The sequence below is a fragment of the Ctenocephalides felis genome, unplaced genomic scaffold (genome assembly GCF_003426905.1).
Source record: "Ctenocephalides felis isolate EL2017-DRISC unplaced genomic scaffold, ASM342690v1 CF-g0.4_SCAFFOLD_01886, whole genome shotgun sequence".
Taxonomy (NCBI): domain Eukaryota; kingdom Metazoa; phylum Arthropoda; class Insecta; order Siphonaptera; family Pulicidae; genus Ctenocephalides; species Ctenocephalides felis.
The window spans coordinates 146,276,109-146,294,774 of record NW_020538040.1 but is presented as its reverse complement, the minus strand read 5'-3'; the positions used below and the strand labels follow the sequence as shown (position 1 = coordinate 146,294,774).

Here is an 18,666-nt window from a genome sequence, read left to right as displayed (position 1 = left end):
CTAGACGTTTCGAAAATACGGAGCAAAAAGTGCCAAAAATGGTAACTCAGTTTTTAAAAGAAGGGAGCGTCCGATAAATTTTGTTTATATTCCTATGGGTTCTGTACCAAAGTTTATCAGCTAGACGGCGACGCGGCGCTTAAGCGTTTCAATATTTTGTCTCTATGCAGTTAATGCAGTACGATTGCTTTGAAAAAAAGTTCAAAATTTCCAGAATATTTCAAAATGAAGAAAGCATTTTCTTTAAAAAGGTTTTTTTTCTAAAAAAGTAAATTTTTGTCAAAAATTTATAGTTTCTCAAAAATCTAATTTTTTCAAAGTAAAATTTTTTCAAAGATATACAAAAGTGTGCATCTGCTGCGTCATTTTTAACAGGTTGTATAAAATTGAACCCGTAGGGTAAGTTACAGTAATCGCAAAAAATCGAAAATGAAAATGTTTATATACCTTTACGTTTCAGAGGTTTCCGAACATTTTGGCACACGATAAAAAAATGGATTCAATGTGTGTACTTAATACTTATCCTTATACTATATAGTACTTATTTTTAAAAACTATTTAAAATATCCGATAATTTGCTGAGCATTTGTCTAATAATCATTTTTAACTGCCAAATGGCATTTTTTTTTACTTTTTTCATTGTATTTCTGGAATCGCTAGACCTGCCTTCCTAAAAATTTTACCGGTAGTTCACTTCACCAATACAAGTAAAATGTTTTCTGAATCATTCAAATCGGACACTCTGTTCTCTCAAATACTGGGCTACCATATTCGGCATTGTTTGCCTCGTATCTTACAATTAGATTCGGCCGGACCTGCCTTCTGAAAAAACTAATAAGCACGTCTCCTTATTAAGAGGAATTGAATGTTGCTTAAAGCTGTTGATCCGTATTCTCGAAATTATCGACGAAAATTTGTATCCGCACACACACACACATACATTTTTTTTAAAGGTGTGCCAAAATGTTCAGAAATCTTTGAAACGTAAAAATATATAAATAAAATCATTTTCGATTGTTTTGCGATTACTATAACTTACCCTACGGTTAAAAAGAAAAATATTTCTTAAGTTTCGAATTTTTGAATTTTTCATATTCAGATTATTTATCAAATACACATTGGATATTACTAACAATAAAGTTTCTGTTAACAAAAATGTAGCCAATGAAATTAATAGAATGCGCATGATATAAAAGTAGTAAATGGTGCGATATTAAAGAGAAAAACCAAAAATTGCTTACCTTATTAATTACGACTGAAAATCATTGAGCATTGTTGATTTATTATTAAATCCCCTGATCGCCGATCTGAAAGAATTTACATTAGTTATAATATAAATTTTCAAAATAAAATAATCATCCATATTGATTCAACAATGAAATTAAATGATCTTTCATCCAGCAATAAAATGAATAAAATATCACAACAAAATATAAGAAGACCAGAAAGTTAAAAATAAAAATAGCTCAGTGATTTGCTGCATATTCAAACATTTCCAAAAAATATTCGAACGTATATTATTTACTATTTTAAATTTAATGTTTTTTCTAACTCAGTTGTGTATGTTTTCTTATAAATTTTCTTGTTTTCTACGTTTTAATTGCAGATATAGGTGGGATATCGTTAAATAGAGAGCTATATTAAAATTTATATTTTAACAATAAGAAGAGATTTATTTTAATTAAACATTATAGAATAAATAAAAAATATTTCATAGTTTTAACTTTACTTTAAAAAACGCCAGAGAAATAACTTTCGGCAAAAAAGCTTTTGAAAGTACGAACAGGTCGAAAATTTTACGAGTTTGAATATTTTATATATTGGAAATGAAATAGAAGAGATATGAATTCAGAATAGAATGGTTTAAAATTATCTGATTTTATGGCGGTTATATATATATATATATCCAAAGATAGACGAATTTTGTAGCAATCCAAATAGAACTCCTTTTAAGGTAATGTTCCGGGGCTAATAAATTCCATCATTAGACTTTAAGTCAAGAATATTTATAATAATAGATAGATAAATAGATATAATAGAAAGCAATATTTAAAAGCAAATTAAAAAATTAATTATAAAACTTAACTATTAATGTGTTATAGTTGTTTTTAAATGCTAATTGAGAAGCATAATTATTTACCTATGAGTTCGAATTTTAAAGGAATGGATATTATGAAATAAGTACAAACAACTCTTTATTCAGAGAATGTCAAATAAGAAGTAAAAATTATTTACTTCTGATCTAAAAATATTTGTAGAGACCGACCTTGTATCCGGCACTTGGAATAAATATAAATTTTCTAAAAAATGTTAAATTTCACTACAACTACATGATGATGACTTAAATTAAGTATTCAAGTTTTTCTGGATTATAATTGATGATTTTATTTTTCAGAAATAAATGTCAACTTTTTTCCTGGAAAAATATTTATTTAATTATATTATTCTAATTGAAAATTATAATATATATATATATATATATATATATACAGGATGTCCCAGACTTTAACGTCAAGCCTAAACGAGATGATAGTATTGACCCTAACTGTTTTGAAAAAAATTATCTCACGTTGTTTGGAAATTATGAACTTTTAGGTACAACCTACAGCTTTGGTGAAAATATGATCATTTTTTGGTTGTTGTGGTTAATTTTAACTAATTTTGTTTATTTAAACTATGGAACCGTAAACGTGAATGAACATTTTGAGACCACAGTAAATAACAACACAATAACACAATTGCCAAAATTTTTCAAGAATTATGAGTTTTTGTTGATTTATGAACTTAAAATTTGAAAGCGGTAGACCTTGAAAAGCCCTCTTTTAGAAAATTGTACTAAGGTGTGTTATCAAGTTGCATCAGAAGCATAAATGCGCCAAACATTTAATCAGGATTGTAAAATGCTAAAATGATTAGTAATATTATTATTGAAAAATTTCGAGTAAATTTATAGTAAAAGTATTATCTTGTGTTATTTGTTTGATTGTGAGCACTGTTGCTTAGTTTTCCAGACCTTAATATAATTTTTAAGTTAATTTAATTTAATTGTTTTATAAAACGTATTGTTAATTTTAAATTAGATTTAACAGTTTTTGTTATATAACCTCTATAAAAGCGACACTTAATTGAGGTAAAAGAGATCGAGAAAGAGAGCTTCACCTTGGCAAAGATGTGAAAAATAAAAAAAATAGCAAATAAAGTATAACAAAAAGTTATTCCAACTCTGATGATGAATGTTTCTAATAAAATACCAGATTAAGGTTAATTACAGAATCAAATGAATATTTCTGATAAAATACCAGTTCAAGATTAATTACAGTGTTATCTCTGTAAAAAATGCACCCATAAAATTTATTTTTTGCTTTGGTTGAATAATGTTGCTATTATTTTGTAAAAATCTTTTGAAATTAAAATAAAACATTGGACCTGTTTGCCCCCTGGTCGTCTCAATTTACTTCGCCTATGGGGTAAAAAAAGGTTATGAATTTCTAGAATAATGAACATAGTCAGATAATTGTTTGTATCATATTTGTTATGATATAATTGTTTTGGTTTTCACAATATAATTACCCTATATATTTTACAGTTTGAATTTTGTACAAAATTTTCGCAAATTAACCTTAGTAACCAAAAAATTGTTATAATGTCATAACAACGTGAGATTTTTTCAGGGCAGTTAAAGTCAATATTATCACCCCATTTCGGCTTGACGTCAACGTCTGGAACACCCTGTATGCTGTATATACATACATATATATATATATATATATATATATATATATATATATATATACATGTGCATTATTATACCGACTGAGCCTACATTATGTCAATTATGAATTTATTCATAAATATATAGCTTATAGAGCAACATCATATGACCAGCATTGTCTATGGTAGTGAAAGTATGATTCTAACATACTTGCAAAACACACAAGTATTGAGAGACAACGAACGTCCTTATACATATGGAGAACACACAATAGCGTATTATTTTATATGGGCGTTGCATAGTATGTGTTGTGTTCGTCGAGAAAAAAATACTCTGTAGTAGTCTATACAGCGCATAGGTTGTCTTAACCCTTTCCACCGGCGAGCACCTGAGTTTAGTGCTGTCCGAAATTCGATACAGGTAAGAGGAGACGAATTAAATAAGAGCATTTTGTCGGATGGTAACAATTTTATCTATATTATTTTTTTTAGAATCAATTGTGAAATTTAGAATCACCCATGATCTAAGCATATTTATTGTAATTGATAAGTGGCTCTAGAAATGTCTATATTAAATATTGTTTGCTGTTTTTTTTTTACATTGATGATGAGAAAAATCATAGCCTCAAAAATTTTGTACCTTAAAATTTTGTGGTTATGTAGTTATTATTAATTTTAGTTCATCGTTTTTATTAATAAAAACTAGTTCCGGGTTCGCCGGTTCGATCCCAGCCAAACCCAAGTCGGACAATAGGCAGCTTTCATGTCAAATTTCCACTTGAGTTTATAGATCTCATCATAATATTTTTTTTAAATAATTCGTCACACACACACATACACACATATATAAATATATATATATATATATATATATATATATATATATATACATATATATAGTGTATCTAAATATCTACATTATGAGAAGCAAACCAATTATATCACAATAAATAACACATATCAAACAATCATCTGACTGTTTAGTAAAACTCCCAGCTAATTCATCATTTCAAAAATGTATTTTACTTGCTGTTTTACAAAAATTTGTCACCTTTTACGCGATAGGCGGTACTAAAATGATACTTCGTCAGAGAAAATTATCAGCTGAGTTGGAATAACTATTTATTTAACTTTTTTCTTGTAAAATTGCTTACTTTAACTCAATTCACTTTTTCATTTACTATTTTTCATTGTTGCCACTTTTGCCAGGATAATGGTTCTGTTCGTCTTTTTTACCCACCCCACATGTTAGCTATTGAAAAGGTTTTATAAAAACAGCCGTTGAATCTAACTTAAAATTAACAATCTTGTAAAACAGTTAAATAACGTTTACTAAAATTTATTTTAATGTCTAGTAAACTAAACAACGGTGCTAACAACAAAACGAAAAAACTAACAACAAAAGAAAATAATTTTGTTGTAAGTTTTCAAACATGGCTGTATATCTTCTGACAGCAAGATTCGTAAAAATTATGGTGAAAGTAGGTTTTACATCTTTTACCCTCTACTTTCAAATATTGTTGTTGAAAAATCATAACTTTATTTGTTTTTGAGATATTGGTGGTGGATCTTCTTATCTGCTGACTTTTAAGCCCTGATCTACCCTATTTATGAGCTTTGTGCAAATTAATAATTTATGATTTAATAAGTAAAACAATTGAGAAAAAAAATATTTTTAAAAATATACGTACCAATCGGTACTAGATATCATGTATAAACATGATTTTTACACTTGTCCTAAAAAGATAACAAGTAAAATTTTAATCAACTGTCTATTAACAGCGATTTTGTGTTTGACAGAAATTAATGTAGAATGAATGAACTTTTTATCCTGGCCCTGGTAGTATTCTTGAGAAGGTCTCTGGCAAGATTTAGAAAAACATAGTAAGTTTCAACAGTTGGTAAGAAAGTGCATTGCAAAATGCACATATGAGTGATTGCAATATTGTTTTTTGCAAATTTTCATAAGAAGTGGCCAAAATTGTAAAAACATTTTGCAGTTTCTTACTGAGCAATAAAGTACAAAATAGGCAAAGTTTTCGAATTCTAAAATGTGGTCTTGAAGTACATATTTTATCCACCACATTTAGTATATAACTTTTTCCAAATACATGATCGAAATTTGTAGTAAAACAAATTTTGATAACAGGTTTTTATTTAAAATAAAAATATACTGTGAATGAAATTTAAATATAGCATTTATTCAAAGCAATCGGGCCTTATAATATATAAGACAAATCAAATTATTTGTATATAACCAATTTTTGTCGAATAAACATATACATCATTTTGTTTACTTAAATTCTGTGGCTCCTGATCCTTTGGTCATTTAGTCAGATGCATTATATTTTTGCGTAGCAATTATAAATTAATCCTAAAAGGTTTTTTTATTCTTATATCGTAACAGCTATCAGAACCATACGTTCCATAAGCTATTGGGCTGAAAACTTCTTACTTAGTATTTTCAGATGATAACCCAATGATTAATACATCTATATTTGATGATTTCATTATTAGAATTTATCTAATAGGTATGACTTTTTATTGGTGCAGTAATGTCGGGCAAGGGCTATTTTCACTTGGATACATAGTGCGATTTATATTTCCAAGTGAAAACCATTGTCACTGCCGCTTGACAACAGGGTGCTCGAAGCGGGTCTCGAACCCGGGAGCTCTAAATCAAGTCCCGTCGCTCTCAACCGCTTACCTACGGGCGAGCCAATCTTATTAGAAATGATGAAATTATTGACTATTATATAACAATTGATATTGCTTCTAGGAATAAAATATTGTAAATGTTAGAAAAGATTATTTATTGTTCTTCAGTAGACTTCTGTAGAGTATTATGTCTGAGGATGTCCTTGCAACATAAATCGTTCTATCACATTTCTCGTTGAAAAACATCTTTTACATAACACCTGACGGAGTTGGTTTCAAAATATACCATACTCTACAAGCAAATTTTTATTGCACCTAATTCCAATGGTTAATATTGACCAGTTCGCTCCACCGGAAACCACGTGCCATTTTTACAATTTTTTCATCCCGGAAAAGGTATATTAAAAATCACAATATAAGGTATAATCAGATGAATTGTGATATTTTTTTCAAGATTGTCGACAATCGGCTGGGTACCCCACTACCGCTCTCTCGTCCACTACTAAGGCGGCACATTGGATGTCTTCTTGTTATTCACATGAAGCAACAAGTTTTGCCTCAGTCGTGCATCGTACATCGCTCTTGGCTCACATGTTCATTCGATTAGTTCTTTTTTATTAAACGACATTGTGCTGCATAGGCGGTCGAGGGACTCAACAATCCCCAATTCACGCCGTGAATCTGTGAACTAACTTAGTGCGCGAAATTATTTTCTGCCGGAGAAAATTTTGGTTAAAAAAATGTGGAATTTTTGTTTAGTATTATCTGTCTTCGGTGTGTGTGTTTTAAGTGCACTGACGAACGCGCAAACTAAAGGTATGTGATGTAAGAAAAAATCCAAAATTAACCAGATTTTAAGCTGGAGTTGGTTCAATAGTTTGGGGCTAAGAATTTGATTTAATAGAGTCTATAGCGATATTTTTGGTAAAAACGATCCCAAATACCAAAGACGTCTTGTTTAGGGTTTATCAATGTTTTAAATAAAAAAATAGAGTATGGTGTAAAAATATGCATAAACACTATTCGCAATTTTTGTACTGCAGACTCCGATGACAAATATGTCTGTCTGCATAAAGCAATTGTTAAATTTAAAGTCCAAATAAATTTGATTATATGTGATATAGGTAAGTAAATTTCCAAAATGAACTAGATTGTAACGATGATTTGGTTCAATAGAGTTATGGCTAAGGATTCGGTTTAGTAGAGTCTACAGAACTGCTCTTGTTAACAAATATCAGAAAATGTTTTGTTTAGTTTTAATCACAACATTGATTAAAAAAAGCACTGTTAAACTATGCCTAAAGATATTATTAATTTTTATCAAATAAATTTGCAAAGGTATGTATTATAAGAAAATCTTTCAATATTAGGTTTTAATAGAGTTGTTTCTGAAATTTGGCTAAGGATTTGGTTTAATAGAGTCTATAGAAGTTTTTGTTAACAAGAATTCCAAATGGCAAAATTGTTTTGTATAGTTTTAACTAAGAAAGAGTACAGTGAAATTATACATAAAATAAAATTTTACAAGTATTTTTGAAAAAATATGTATTATTAGAAAAACTTCCAAATTTAACTCTTAATAGAGTTGGTTCAATGGCTTGATTCTATAATTTGGTTCAAGATTTGGTTTAATAGAGTCGATATGATTGTTTTTATTAACAATGATCAAATGTTTTATTTAGTTTCAAAACATTGATTAAAAGAAAGTGATTTCAAATAAATTGGAAAATATTTAATTTAATAAAAACTTCCAAAATTAGCTCCTAATAGAGTTCGTTCAATTGTTTGGCTAAAGATTTAGTTGATATAGGGCTGTTTTTGGAAACGAAGATTTCAAATAATCAAAATATTTTGTTTTGTTTTAATCACATTAATTAAGAAAGAGTGCCATAAAAATACACATGAAACTATTATGAAATTTTTCAATTTGATAATAATGTGTGACATAAGAAAAAAATGCAAATTATCTCATAATTTATTGTTTGGCTAAAAATTTGGTTCAGTAGTCTATGAAATTGTTTTTTGTTAACAATTATCCCAAATAGCAAAATTGTTTTGTTTAGTTTTATTTACACTATTGATAAAATAGTTTCTACCGTAAATATATGCATAAAACGTCCAAAATTAACTTTTAATAGAGTTGGTTCTAAAGTTTGGATTGGGTTCAATAAATACTGATTATATGAAGATCTTTTTACTAAACGGATTCCAAGTAGGAAATACGTTTCGTTTATTTTTAATGACAATATTGTTAAAAAAATGTACCTACCGTAAATTTCAAAATATTATGTCACAAAAAGTGTATATAAGAAAATCTTCCAAATTTAACATATATAGTTAGATTTTGTTCAATCATATCTATAGGGCAGTTTTTTTTGTTACAGATTACAAAAAACTAATTATTTAATTATGTGATATAAATATACAAAAAAAAATGTGAAGGCATAAAGGCATAAAACAATCAATTTTGGAAGTTTTGGCAAAAAACCAACAAATATTTTTTCAATAATAAATATTTTTATTAGTACAAAACCTATATTAAATTGAATTTTTCAAACTTTGATAATATGTGAAAAACGAAAAATTCAAAATTAACTAGACTGTACCAAGGATTTGGTTCAATAGAGTTGGCTCTATATTTTGACTTAGGATTTTGCTCAATAGAGTTGACTCTATATTTTGACTAAGGATTTTGCTCGATAGTGTTGACTCTATATTTTGACTAAGGATTTTGTTTGATATAGTCTTTAGGTCCATTTTTGTTAACAATGATCCTAAATAGCTTTAATTTTTTCAGTTATATTTAAGTTTCAAATAAAAAACAGAGTATAGTGTAAAATCATACGCAAATTTCAAACCTACACAACATTTTACTGTAGACAATAAATATTTCTACCTACATAAAGCAATTATTAAATTCAAAATTTTCAAATAAATTTTATAATAATTATCATATCATTTAATATAAACTCCCAAAATTTACTAGATTGTAATTGAGATTTGATTCAATAGAGCAGCTTCTACAGATTGGCTGAGAATTTTGTTAAATGAATAATATTATATTAATTATGTGCCTTCATTAACATCAAATTTTGTGAACCTTGTCCATTAAGAGGATCACGTTTATCACGATTGGAATAATATATAATAATATTATTATTTTAATTTATTACTATATTTCTGTCATTTACTGGTATAAGATTATTATTTTTGCCCGATGCTTTACAGTCAACCTTGTTCGAGTTGATTTATGCAAACAAGCAATCTTAGCATTGAATAATTAATTTAATGTAGGTACAATTATATAAGAAAACACACAAACAAGAAATGCATTTAATATTTAATGCGGCTGTTAATATGAGAAAAGTGTTTAGAAACAATTTATTCAAAATATAAATGTGCTTCTATTTAAACACATGCATTAATTACTCGTATATATATATATATATTAATTACTCGTATATATATATATATATATATGTGTGTGTAAAAAGATATTTAGGGTAGATCGGGGCTCAAAGGCCCGCGGGTAAAAAGGTTCACTACCGATATCGCAAAAACTATTCCATAAAATTGAATAGTTAATTTACCATTAATTGCTTATAAAAATCTATTATTTCAATAACGGTTTATGAATTTTATAATTTATATAAGTATGAAATTACTATCACAATTGATGTAGATATTGTTTTTTTTTTTTTGAATTATGGTTAATAATTTCGAATCATCTTTAGTTTATCAGTAATAAATTATTAATATTGAAATAAATGTCATAAACCATTTAAAATAAATGTTATAATTGAAACAGATATGAGACATTTAAATTAAATTGTTGAATATTTTGGTAGTAATATCAGAAGGAAAAGATTTGTATTATAACAATGGGCAAAACCATAAAAAAGTAAAATTAATCCTACTGAAGGAACAAAAATATTGAATTCCATTGTTTATATATATATATATATATATATATATATATATATATATATATATATGCATTGAATCAAGTGGGCCAAGGAAAGTATTACTTGCAAAAAGTTTGATCATAAATACGATCATCTGATCAGAAATAAATATTACATAAAGACTGTGTATATTTTGATTGTTTATAATTATGACAATAATTATGAACAATTGTCTATAGCTAATAAGCTGTATAATATTTATTTATTGTTGTTAAGTTTTCTTGAAATTACTGCCCATTAATTTTATTAAATGATTAAAAATAAATTCATTACATTTATTACAAATATTTTTTTTAAACTTATCAAACTTGTATTTGTTTAATTTACCAATAATTTAGCTTTTAAATGTGAATAAATTCTATCAAAATATGTGAAATATTTAATTAAATAGGTATAGCTCATCATTAGATAACCTAAATATATTTTATTAAACAGATATTCATTAGTAAACATTACTTTTTTCACTTTATGGATTTAAAAACAATTTTCTCTTTTGTCGTGAAATGGGATCCAATAGATTAAAAAAGGGAATCGAAAATAACCAAAAATCTTTTTTTTATGCCTTTTAGCTCAGTTTTATTTTATAATTCCCAAAATACTACAGCATTTTTACTAGTATTTTATTAAGTTTGCTTGGCACAATATTATTTTACATGTAAAGGTCTTTAGTCTTCTTCAGCATAAAATTTAAGAAATTTCCTAACGGATTGTCTTATTTATTATGACTATGTTTATATGAAGATTTTTATTAAAGTATCATCAAATATCAGCAGTTTTGTTGTATTTTAAATTTAAAATAAATTAACCTGTTCGATTCGGATGCCGAAAATTCATATAAATCTCGGAATTCGCGAGTGGAAAGTTTTAAATTATTAAAATTATACTAAAGGCAATAAGGCAATTATACTCAAGACAAATTCGTGATTTTTTTGTTTTAAAAATGAATTTAAAATAAATTATTAAACGTTAAAAGTTAAGTTACAGTTTAAAGATTTTTGAAATTGCTTGATTTAACAATCTTTACAAAAATTATAGGCAAGTCGATTATTTTGATGAAAACTGCTTGTGAGGAAAATGAAATTTTTAAATTTTGCTTAAAATTTTAATTAATTAAATCTTAATTTGCAAATGCTTAAATGTTTAATTAATTAAATCTGAATATTATGTGAGTATAATCAAGCAATAAATCTCAATAAACAAAATTGTTAGTTGGTCAGATAGACTTGGGAATACTGTATAAATAAAGTATATACATTTTTAAGTTTCTGTTAAATCAAAATGTGTGTCATTCTTAAAATGAATTTATTATTTAAAATTAAAATACTTCACCAGTATTCTAAAGTTTCACTTTAAACATTTGCTTCTATAGTGTATATACATACTTCAAAAAATAAATCCAAAATAATAATGAAATGCCTGCTTTTTATATTAACTATTTACGTTTCAAAAGTATGTTTAGAAAAAGCATCTTTAGAAATATCTGCCAAGAACACGTTTTTAGTTAGAAAATAAACAATAAAACTAATATTATAAGATGGCGATAAAAATATATAAAAACAAATTATTCTTTTAAAAATATTATATATATATAAACATATATATATATATATATACATTTATTTTTTATACATCAAATAACCCAAATAACTATTGGCCAGATGGGATCAAATCGTGGCGCAATATTTAAAAATTGGGGCTTTTATAAACTTTTCACAAACAAACATTTAAAATTAAATCAAAAACTTGTGAAGAAACTTGCATGTAGATAAAAATTGAAAAAAACAAACAATAAAATTCACCAAAAAATGGCATCAATAGATTATACATGTACAAGTTATGTACAAATTATACATTTAGTTCGAATGAGTATTTAGTTCGAAATTTTGATTAGAAAAATCCAAAAAATATATAAGTAGGGAAAAAAATAAACAATTGGGAATCTTTGAATAAGTTCTGTAACCTAAATCCATTCATTTCGCTTTCGTCAAACAAGTGTAAATTGAAAGGTGCAATCCGCAATGTCACAGATGCTTAAACAGACTCGAGACAAGATTTTTTTTCTAATGTGATATAATTTTCTTGTTTAATGGCCTGCTGTTAAATCATCTTTACGCACTGTTAGTGTTAAACTAGCTCCATTATTTCCATCACATTTAATATTTAAGATATTTTAATCTGAGACACATTCGGAATAAACAGGTTGTCACATACTTAACTTTTTCTCTATCCATAATTGCTTCACCGCAAAAATTGAGTAGCGTGGTAAATTATATAATATTAAATTAATTTGAACGTTTGGGAGTTTTGGAAAAAATAGGTTGTAGCATAGTTTACTTTTTTCTAACAATAATTAATTTAAATTCAAAAGATAATTGAGTAGTGAGATATGAATGGATGACAAACGTTATTGACACAAGAAGTGTGTTGGCCTACTTTTTGTTTAAAAGGTTATTGACTATACTAACTAGCTGTAAGTGGAATTCTGTCTTAAAGCAATTAAGGCATCGTGCCTTAAGGCAAATTGCTGAAACTTCCCGTACCAAAAATTATTTTTTTTTTAAAACGATTAACATTTTTGAAATAAATTTACTTCGAAAAAATAAGATGGACAAATTGGACAAAAAATTACTTTTTTTTGAAAAAAAATTTTTTTTTAAAAAAAAAAAATTTAAATTTCTTTTTTTTTTGAAAAAAAAATGTTTTCTTTATTTTGACATATTTTGGAAGATCTGACCTTTTTTCAAAGCAATCGTACTGCTTTAACTGCATAAAGACGAAATATCAAATCGCGTAAGCGCCGCGTCGCCGTCTAACGCGTAAACATTGGTACGGAACCCATAGGAATGTAAACAAAATTCATACTTATTGTTAAAATCTCTATAAAATATTTGATAATTTGATGTGCATATGTCTAATGATCATTTTTGACCGCCAAATGGCATTTTTTTTTACTTTTTTCATTAGATCTCCGAAACCGCTAGACTTGCCTTTATGAAAATTTGGTCAATTCTTCATCTTGTCAATACAAGTAAAACGTTTTTTGACTTATTCAAATTGGACACTCCGTTCTCTTAAAAACTGAGTTACCGTTTTCGGCACTTTTTGCCCCGTATCTTTGGAACGGCTAGACCTGTTTTTGCCAAAAACTAATCAGCACGTCTCCTTATCAATACGAATCGAATGTTTTTTGAATTATTCAAATCGGTTGATCCGTGTTCCCGAAATCGTCGACGAAAATTTGTATCCGCACATACATACACACACGCACATACATACATACATACACACACACACACACACACACACACACATACATCCATTTTTTCTAAGGTATGCCAAAATGTTCAGAAACCTCTGAAACGCAAAGATATATAAAAATTTTCATTTTCGATTTTTTTGCGATTACTATAACTATCCCTACGGGAAGTTAAATATAAGTAATTGAAAGTAAAAATGCAATATATATATATATATATATATATATATATATATATATATATATATATATATATAAAATAATACTAATTTCAGAATCTTGTTTTATTTATTTTAGTTTTTCTAGTTTCATGAACATTGTACTTTTTCTATACTTTTTGATCTTATCAAAATTTAATTTGTATTTTTAGTATGCTTCAATTCTTAATTGTAAGCTTTCGTTTATTTTTTAACTTCATGTGGGGTAAGGCATAGTAAATGTCCAAAAATCGAAAATAAAGATTTTCACATATCTTCACGTTTCAGGGTTTTTGAACATTTTGGCATACCTTAGAAAAAATAGATGCATGTGTGTGTATGTATGTTTTGTGTGTGCACTATTTTTCGTTCACGATTTCGGGTGCACGAATTAACCGATTTTAAATATTCAAAAACATTCGATTCCTACTGATGGGAAGACATGCTAATTAGTTTTTGGCAAAGACAGGTTTTTTGATAGGAACAGGTCGTTTTGAAGATATAGAGCTAAATGTGCATAAAATGTAGTTATTTAGAGAAGAAAGCGTCCGATTTGAATGATTGAAAAAATCTTTTGCTTGTATTGACAAAAGATTGTTTTTAGAAAAAGTATTTTTTTTTGTATTTCCAAAAAATTTTTTTTTTGAATATCGAAAATAATTCGGGTTTTAATTTTAATTCATGCTAAAATTTTAAAGATCACTTATATACATCAAATAAGTAATTTTAACTTTGCAATTCAGTTTCTATAATTCTTAGAAATATTAGATAAGATTCTTCATTAAGTTTTGTTTATTTACTTCTCATGTAAACTTATATACACGTCATTGTCCAATTTATAAGCTCTTATACTTTGTCTATAAAATATGAATAATGAAAGTTACAGTATCTATATAATAATATATTTGAAAACATTTAATATTCTTGGAATATTTCATTACGGTACGGGAAGTTCCAGCAATTTCCCTTAGGGCACGATATCATACACCACTAGTTATTTTATGTATTTTGGGACTGTCAATATAAATTTTTATAAATTTTTGTTATACTTAGATCTATCTCACGTGGTTTTTTACTTAAAAACAAAAACGTATTTACTATAATTTGTGATAATGATTTTACGTTTTTATTATTTTTATATTTGAAACTTGGTACATTATTTTTATATTACATTATATTATTATTTTGTTTAATTACTATATTTATTTATTGTTTTGCATTATTTTAGCTGAATGTTGACATGTATTATTTATCGAAATGCATAGATAAAAAAAATATGTATAATTTTTTCAATTCAAAGTATTGCTCAGTTAATTAATACTAATATATTTAATAAATGAAACAGTTAAATGCCACTCTTCCTATGTTACAATTTTTTCACGAAATATGATCAGATGAAATATTATTTCCATGCATTTTTTTCTTAAAAAAATATGAAATAAAACAAGTCATTATTGATCTCGTCTCGAATATACATTAATCGATGTAAATAATAAAATATTTTAAAATCTATTGAAAATTATAAACAAACACTTTCATGTACTCTTGTTGAATACATTATTTAAACACAAAAATGTTTGTATTTTCATATATTGCGACAAAATATTTGCATTCAGCATTTATACACACACACACACACACACACATATATATATATATATATATATATATATATATAAACTATTGCCATATGTCAAAGCATCCCACGCGTTTTTTTCAAGAAATCTTAATTTATTCCACAAGGTCTCACAAGAATAAAAAGATTCTGAATCATTGTGCTAAATTTATAAAATAATCAGCATAGTTATTTTTTGGAACAATAGTGAAAATATGGAGTCTTTTTAATAATGTTACTCACATATATAAATAAATGCATAAATATTATTCATATGTTTAATTATTGTCTAATTTATATTAGTATATTTATATTTTTTGTTTATTTTTTAAAAATGTATTAATAAATTACCAATTATCTCGGAATATTTAAAAAGTGCTTGGAAGCTTTTGATTTTGTAATATTGTTTATTATTCTCTATATTTAAAAAACGTGAATTTTAAAAACAAAGCATCATATAATCAATTGATCTTTTTTTACAAAAATGCTTTCTAAATGTTTACTGACAAAACCACAATTAGATTTACTTTGCCATATAAATGTATGGGTTCATTTTTTAAAATTAACATCGTAGTAATATTAAGATTTTTAAATATAATGTTAAGTTAATAATTAATCATTTAACATAGTTCAAACCATCTTTAAATACTTATTGTTTTACGTTATTGTGTTTTCCTATTATTTGTTAGTAGTCTACTGAAGATGAGTCAAATTAGGATTCGAAACGTATGCAAGTTTTCTTTTAATGATCGTGGCTCATATTCAATTTTTCAAAATATTTAATTTAAATATGTAACTAATTTATAACTATGGCTGTTTTATACTTTTGTTAAATGTAAAACTGCTTTAAATAAAATGATGAGTTTCAATTCTCACACTATATTGGAAATTGGAGTCTTTTAAACGGTATAACATAACCATAACCATAACATAACACTGGTACTTCATGTTGGATTAAATTATTTTAATTTTATATTAATTAAGATATCCAAAATTGCATCTTAAACTTCTCCTAATCGATATCGTGAGGGCCGAATTGTATGTATTCATCTTTGTTTTCATTCATTTCACTTGTTGTTATAAAGTGAAAATTTTACGAATTTTAAAAATATTGTAAAAAGATTAGTAAATTGTGAAGGTGTGAAGAAATTATATATTCAAAAAAAAACTATATTGAAAGTTTAATATTCGAATCTTGTGCTGACGCCCCCTAAGGCGTGCGCTCGTATTTTTCTCATGCATCGCATTAAAAGTAGGACCGGCGCTGATTAATACTTAATTTCATATTTTAAGTGAACTAATTTGTCATATACGGTTCATATGTGTGTCATTCAATATTCCATACATATTTCTGGCACATCTCAGCTGCTTTGTGGCAATAATAATGTAGACATTTAATTTTTCTTATTCATAATCATAAATTTATTATATATATTCTAACATTGTCTAGGTTCATAAGTAAAATCAAATGTTTGGCAAATGATAGTTTTCATTTGTTTTCAATGCAAACAATGACATGTCGTTTTTTGCAATTTTTCCATTTATTTCTATAATATTGCATATACATCCCAGTGCTTTGTATAATCACATACATCCTAGAAAATTTCCTTAACAAACTTCAGAAAGATTTATCAAAATCCAAATAATAGTTTAGGAGGAGCATATAGTAAGTTCTTGTAATTTAATATGAACTTCATATAATAGCAATAAAGCTCAAATTGATTCTACGTTTTAGGTAGAAAAGGTTTGTATGGGAAAAAGAAAAGCGCTGTTTTTCCGGCAATTATTCGATTTTTTTCTCGCCGTAAGAACCATCCTTGGACTTCAATGAACATTTTAAAAAAAGAATTGGTAAATTTGGTCCAGGCTTTGTTGAGTTATGCGCTTACCAACACATTTTGCAATTCATTTTTATATATAAGATTAAAAATAACCAAAAGAATAAAAATATGGTAAATAAAAATGTAAAATTTCCTAAAAGAACTATTTTATAAATAATTAAATTAATATTTATTCCAACTTTGCTGATGAAAATTTCTAACGATTTTATAAAAAAATGCCCATGAAATGTATATTGTACAATGGTTAAATATAAAGCCATTATTTAGAAAAATTCCTTTAAAATCAAAAATAAGACATTAGATCCCCTGACTATGGGGTAAAAAGTTTTTACAAATTTTAGAAGAATGGTAAAAATATATTTATAAATTTTTTTTAATTATAAAAATAAATTTTTATAATTTTAAACAAAAATAAAATAAATAAAAAGAAAATGTTATCAGAAACACATATTACATCAATTAAACCTTTAAAATCAGCAATAAAAAAACCTGCTCTTTTAGATCACTTTTCACGAAAAAAAAACCCCACCGTTAAGTGGTTAACGGGAATTTTACTGAACATAGTCCGATAGCTGTTTGTTTGTTGTGATGTAGTTATTTGGTTTAGACAGTATAATTATTTAAAATCAAATTAGACCTTTGTGCCCCAACCTACTTTATATGGTATACATCTAAAACCATTTGCAGTTTCATCCAGGACAATATATAAACCATTTATATTTTTTAAACAACGTACAGCAAAATAAAATTTCCTTCAGATTCAATTATTCTGAAGCAATAGAAAAAACGAACACAAATGAAGTGCAGAAATCTGCAAATATTATTTCTTTCTTAAGTTTTATTCATTTTCGTTTACGTGAGCGAATGCTCTAAGAATTCAATTATGAAAGTGTATAAAAAGATTAATTGTTATTTAGAAAACTGAAGCTGTGTGCACTCTAACAATAATTGTTTCGACTTTTGACTTAGACGTTCTGTTTTCCCATTTTGATTTTTTTGTTTGCATTTGCATCTATAAAACAAGAGAGCAAATATTCTATGGGAGTTTTTGTGGAATTATGGAACACAATGACCAAGAGTATGAAAAAAAACTGAAGTTCAATATATTTTTTTCATAGACTTTTTCCTAAAGATTGCTAGGGAATAGATACAATTTCAATATTGATTGCTAAAATAGTGGATTGGAATATACGATATTAATATTATATGACTGCATTCTAGAAAGTGCATATTTTGAATCCTCATTTCATTAAATCAATATACAAAATATCATTGGAAAGTATATTTTCCATTTATTATTGACATTTCAGATTGGATAAATACATATTTGATACCATAGGTTTATACCCCCAGTACGGTTGTGATACTTTTCTTGTATGATTTGATGTTACGAATAATCTATAGTATTTAGGGACAGCATTTC

The 18,666-nt window shown here is 26.5% G+C and overlaps 1 protein-coding gene across 1 annotated transcript in view; it reads left to right on the top strand.

The window, feature by feature from the left end:
* The first annotated feature begins 6,994 nt into the window (after positions 1 to 6,994).
* The window catches only part of LOC113376037, a 245,732-nt gene continuing 234,060 nt past the window's right edge, over positions 6,995 to 18,666 (top strand). Inside the window, exon 1 of the mRNA XM_026615966.1 lies at positions 6,995 to 7,185. Coding sequence (XP_026471751.1) covers positions 7,110 to 7,185 — 76 coding nt within the window. The 5' untranslated portion in view covers positions 6,995 to 7,109. The remainder of the gene's footprint in view (positions 7,186 to 18,666) is intronic.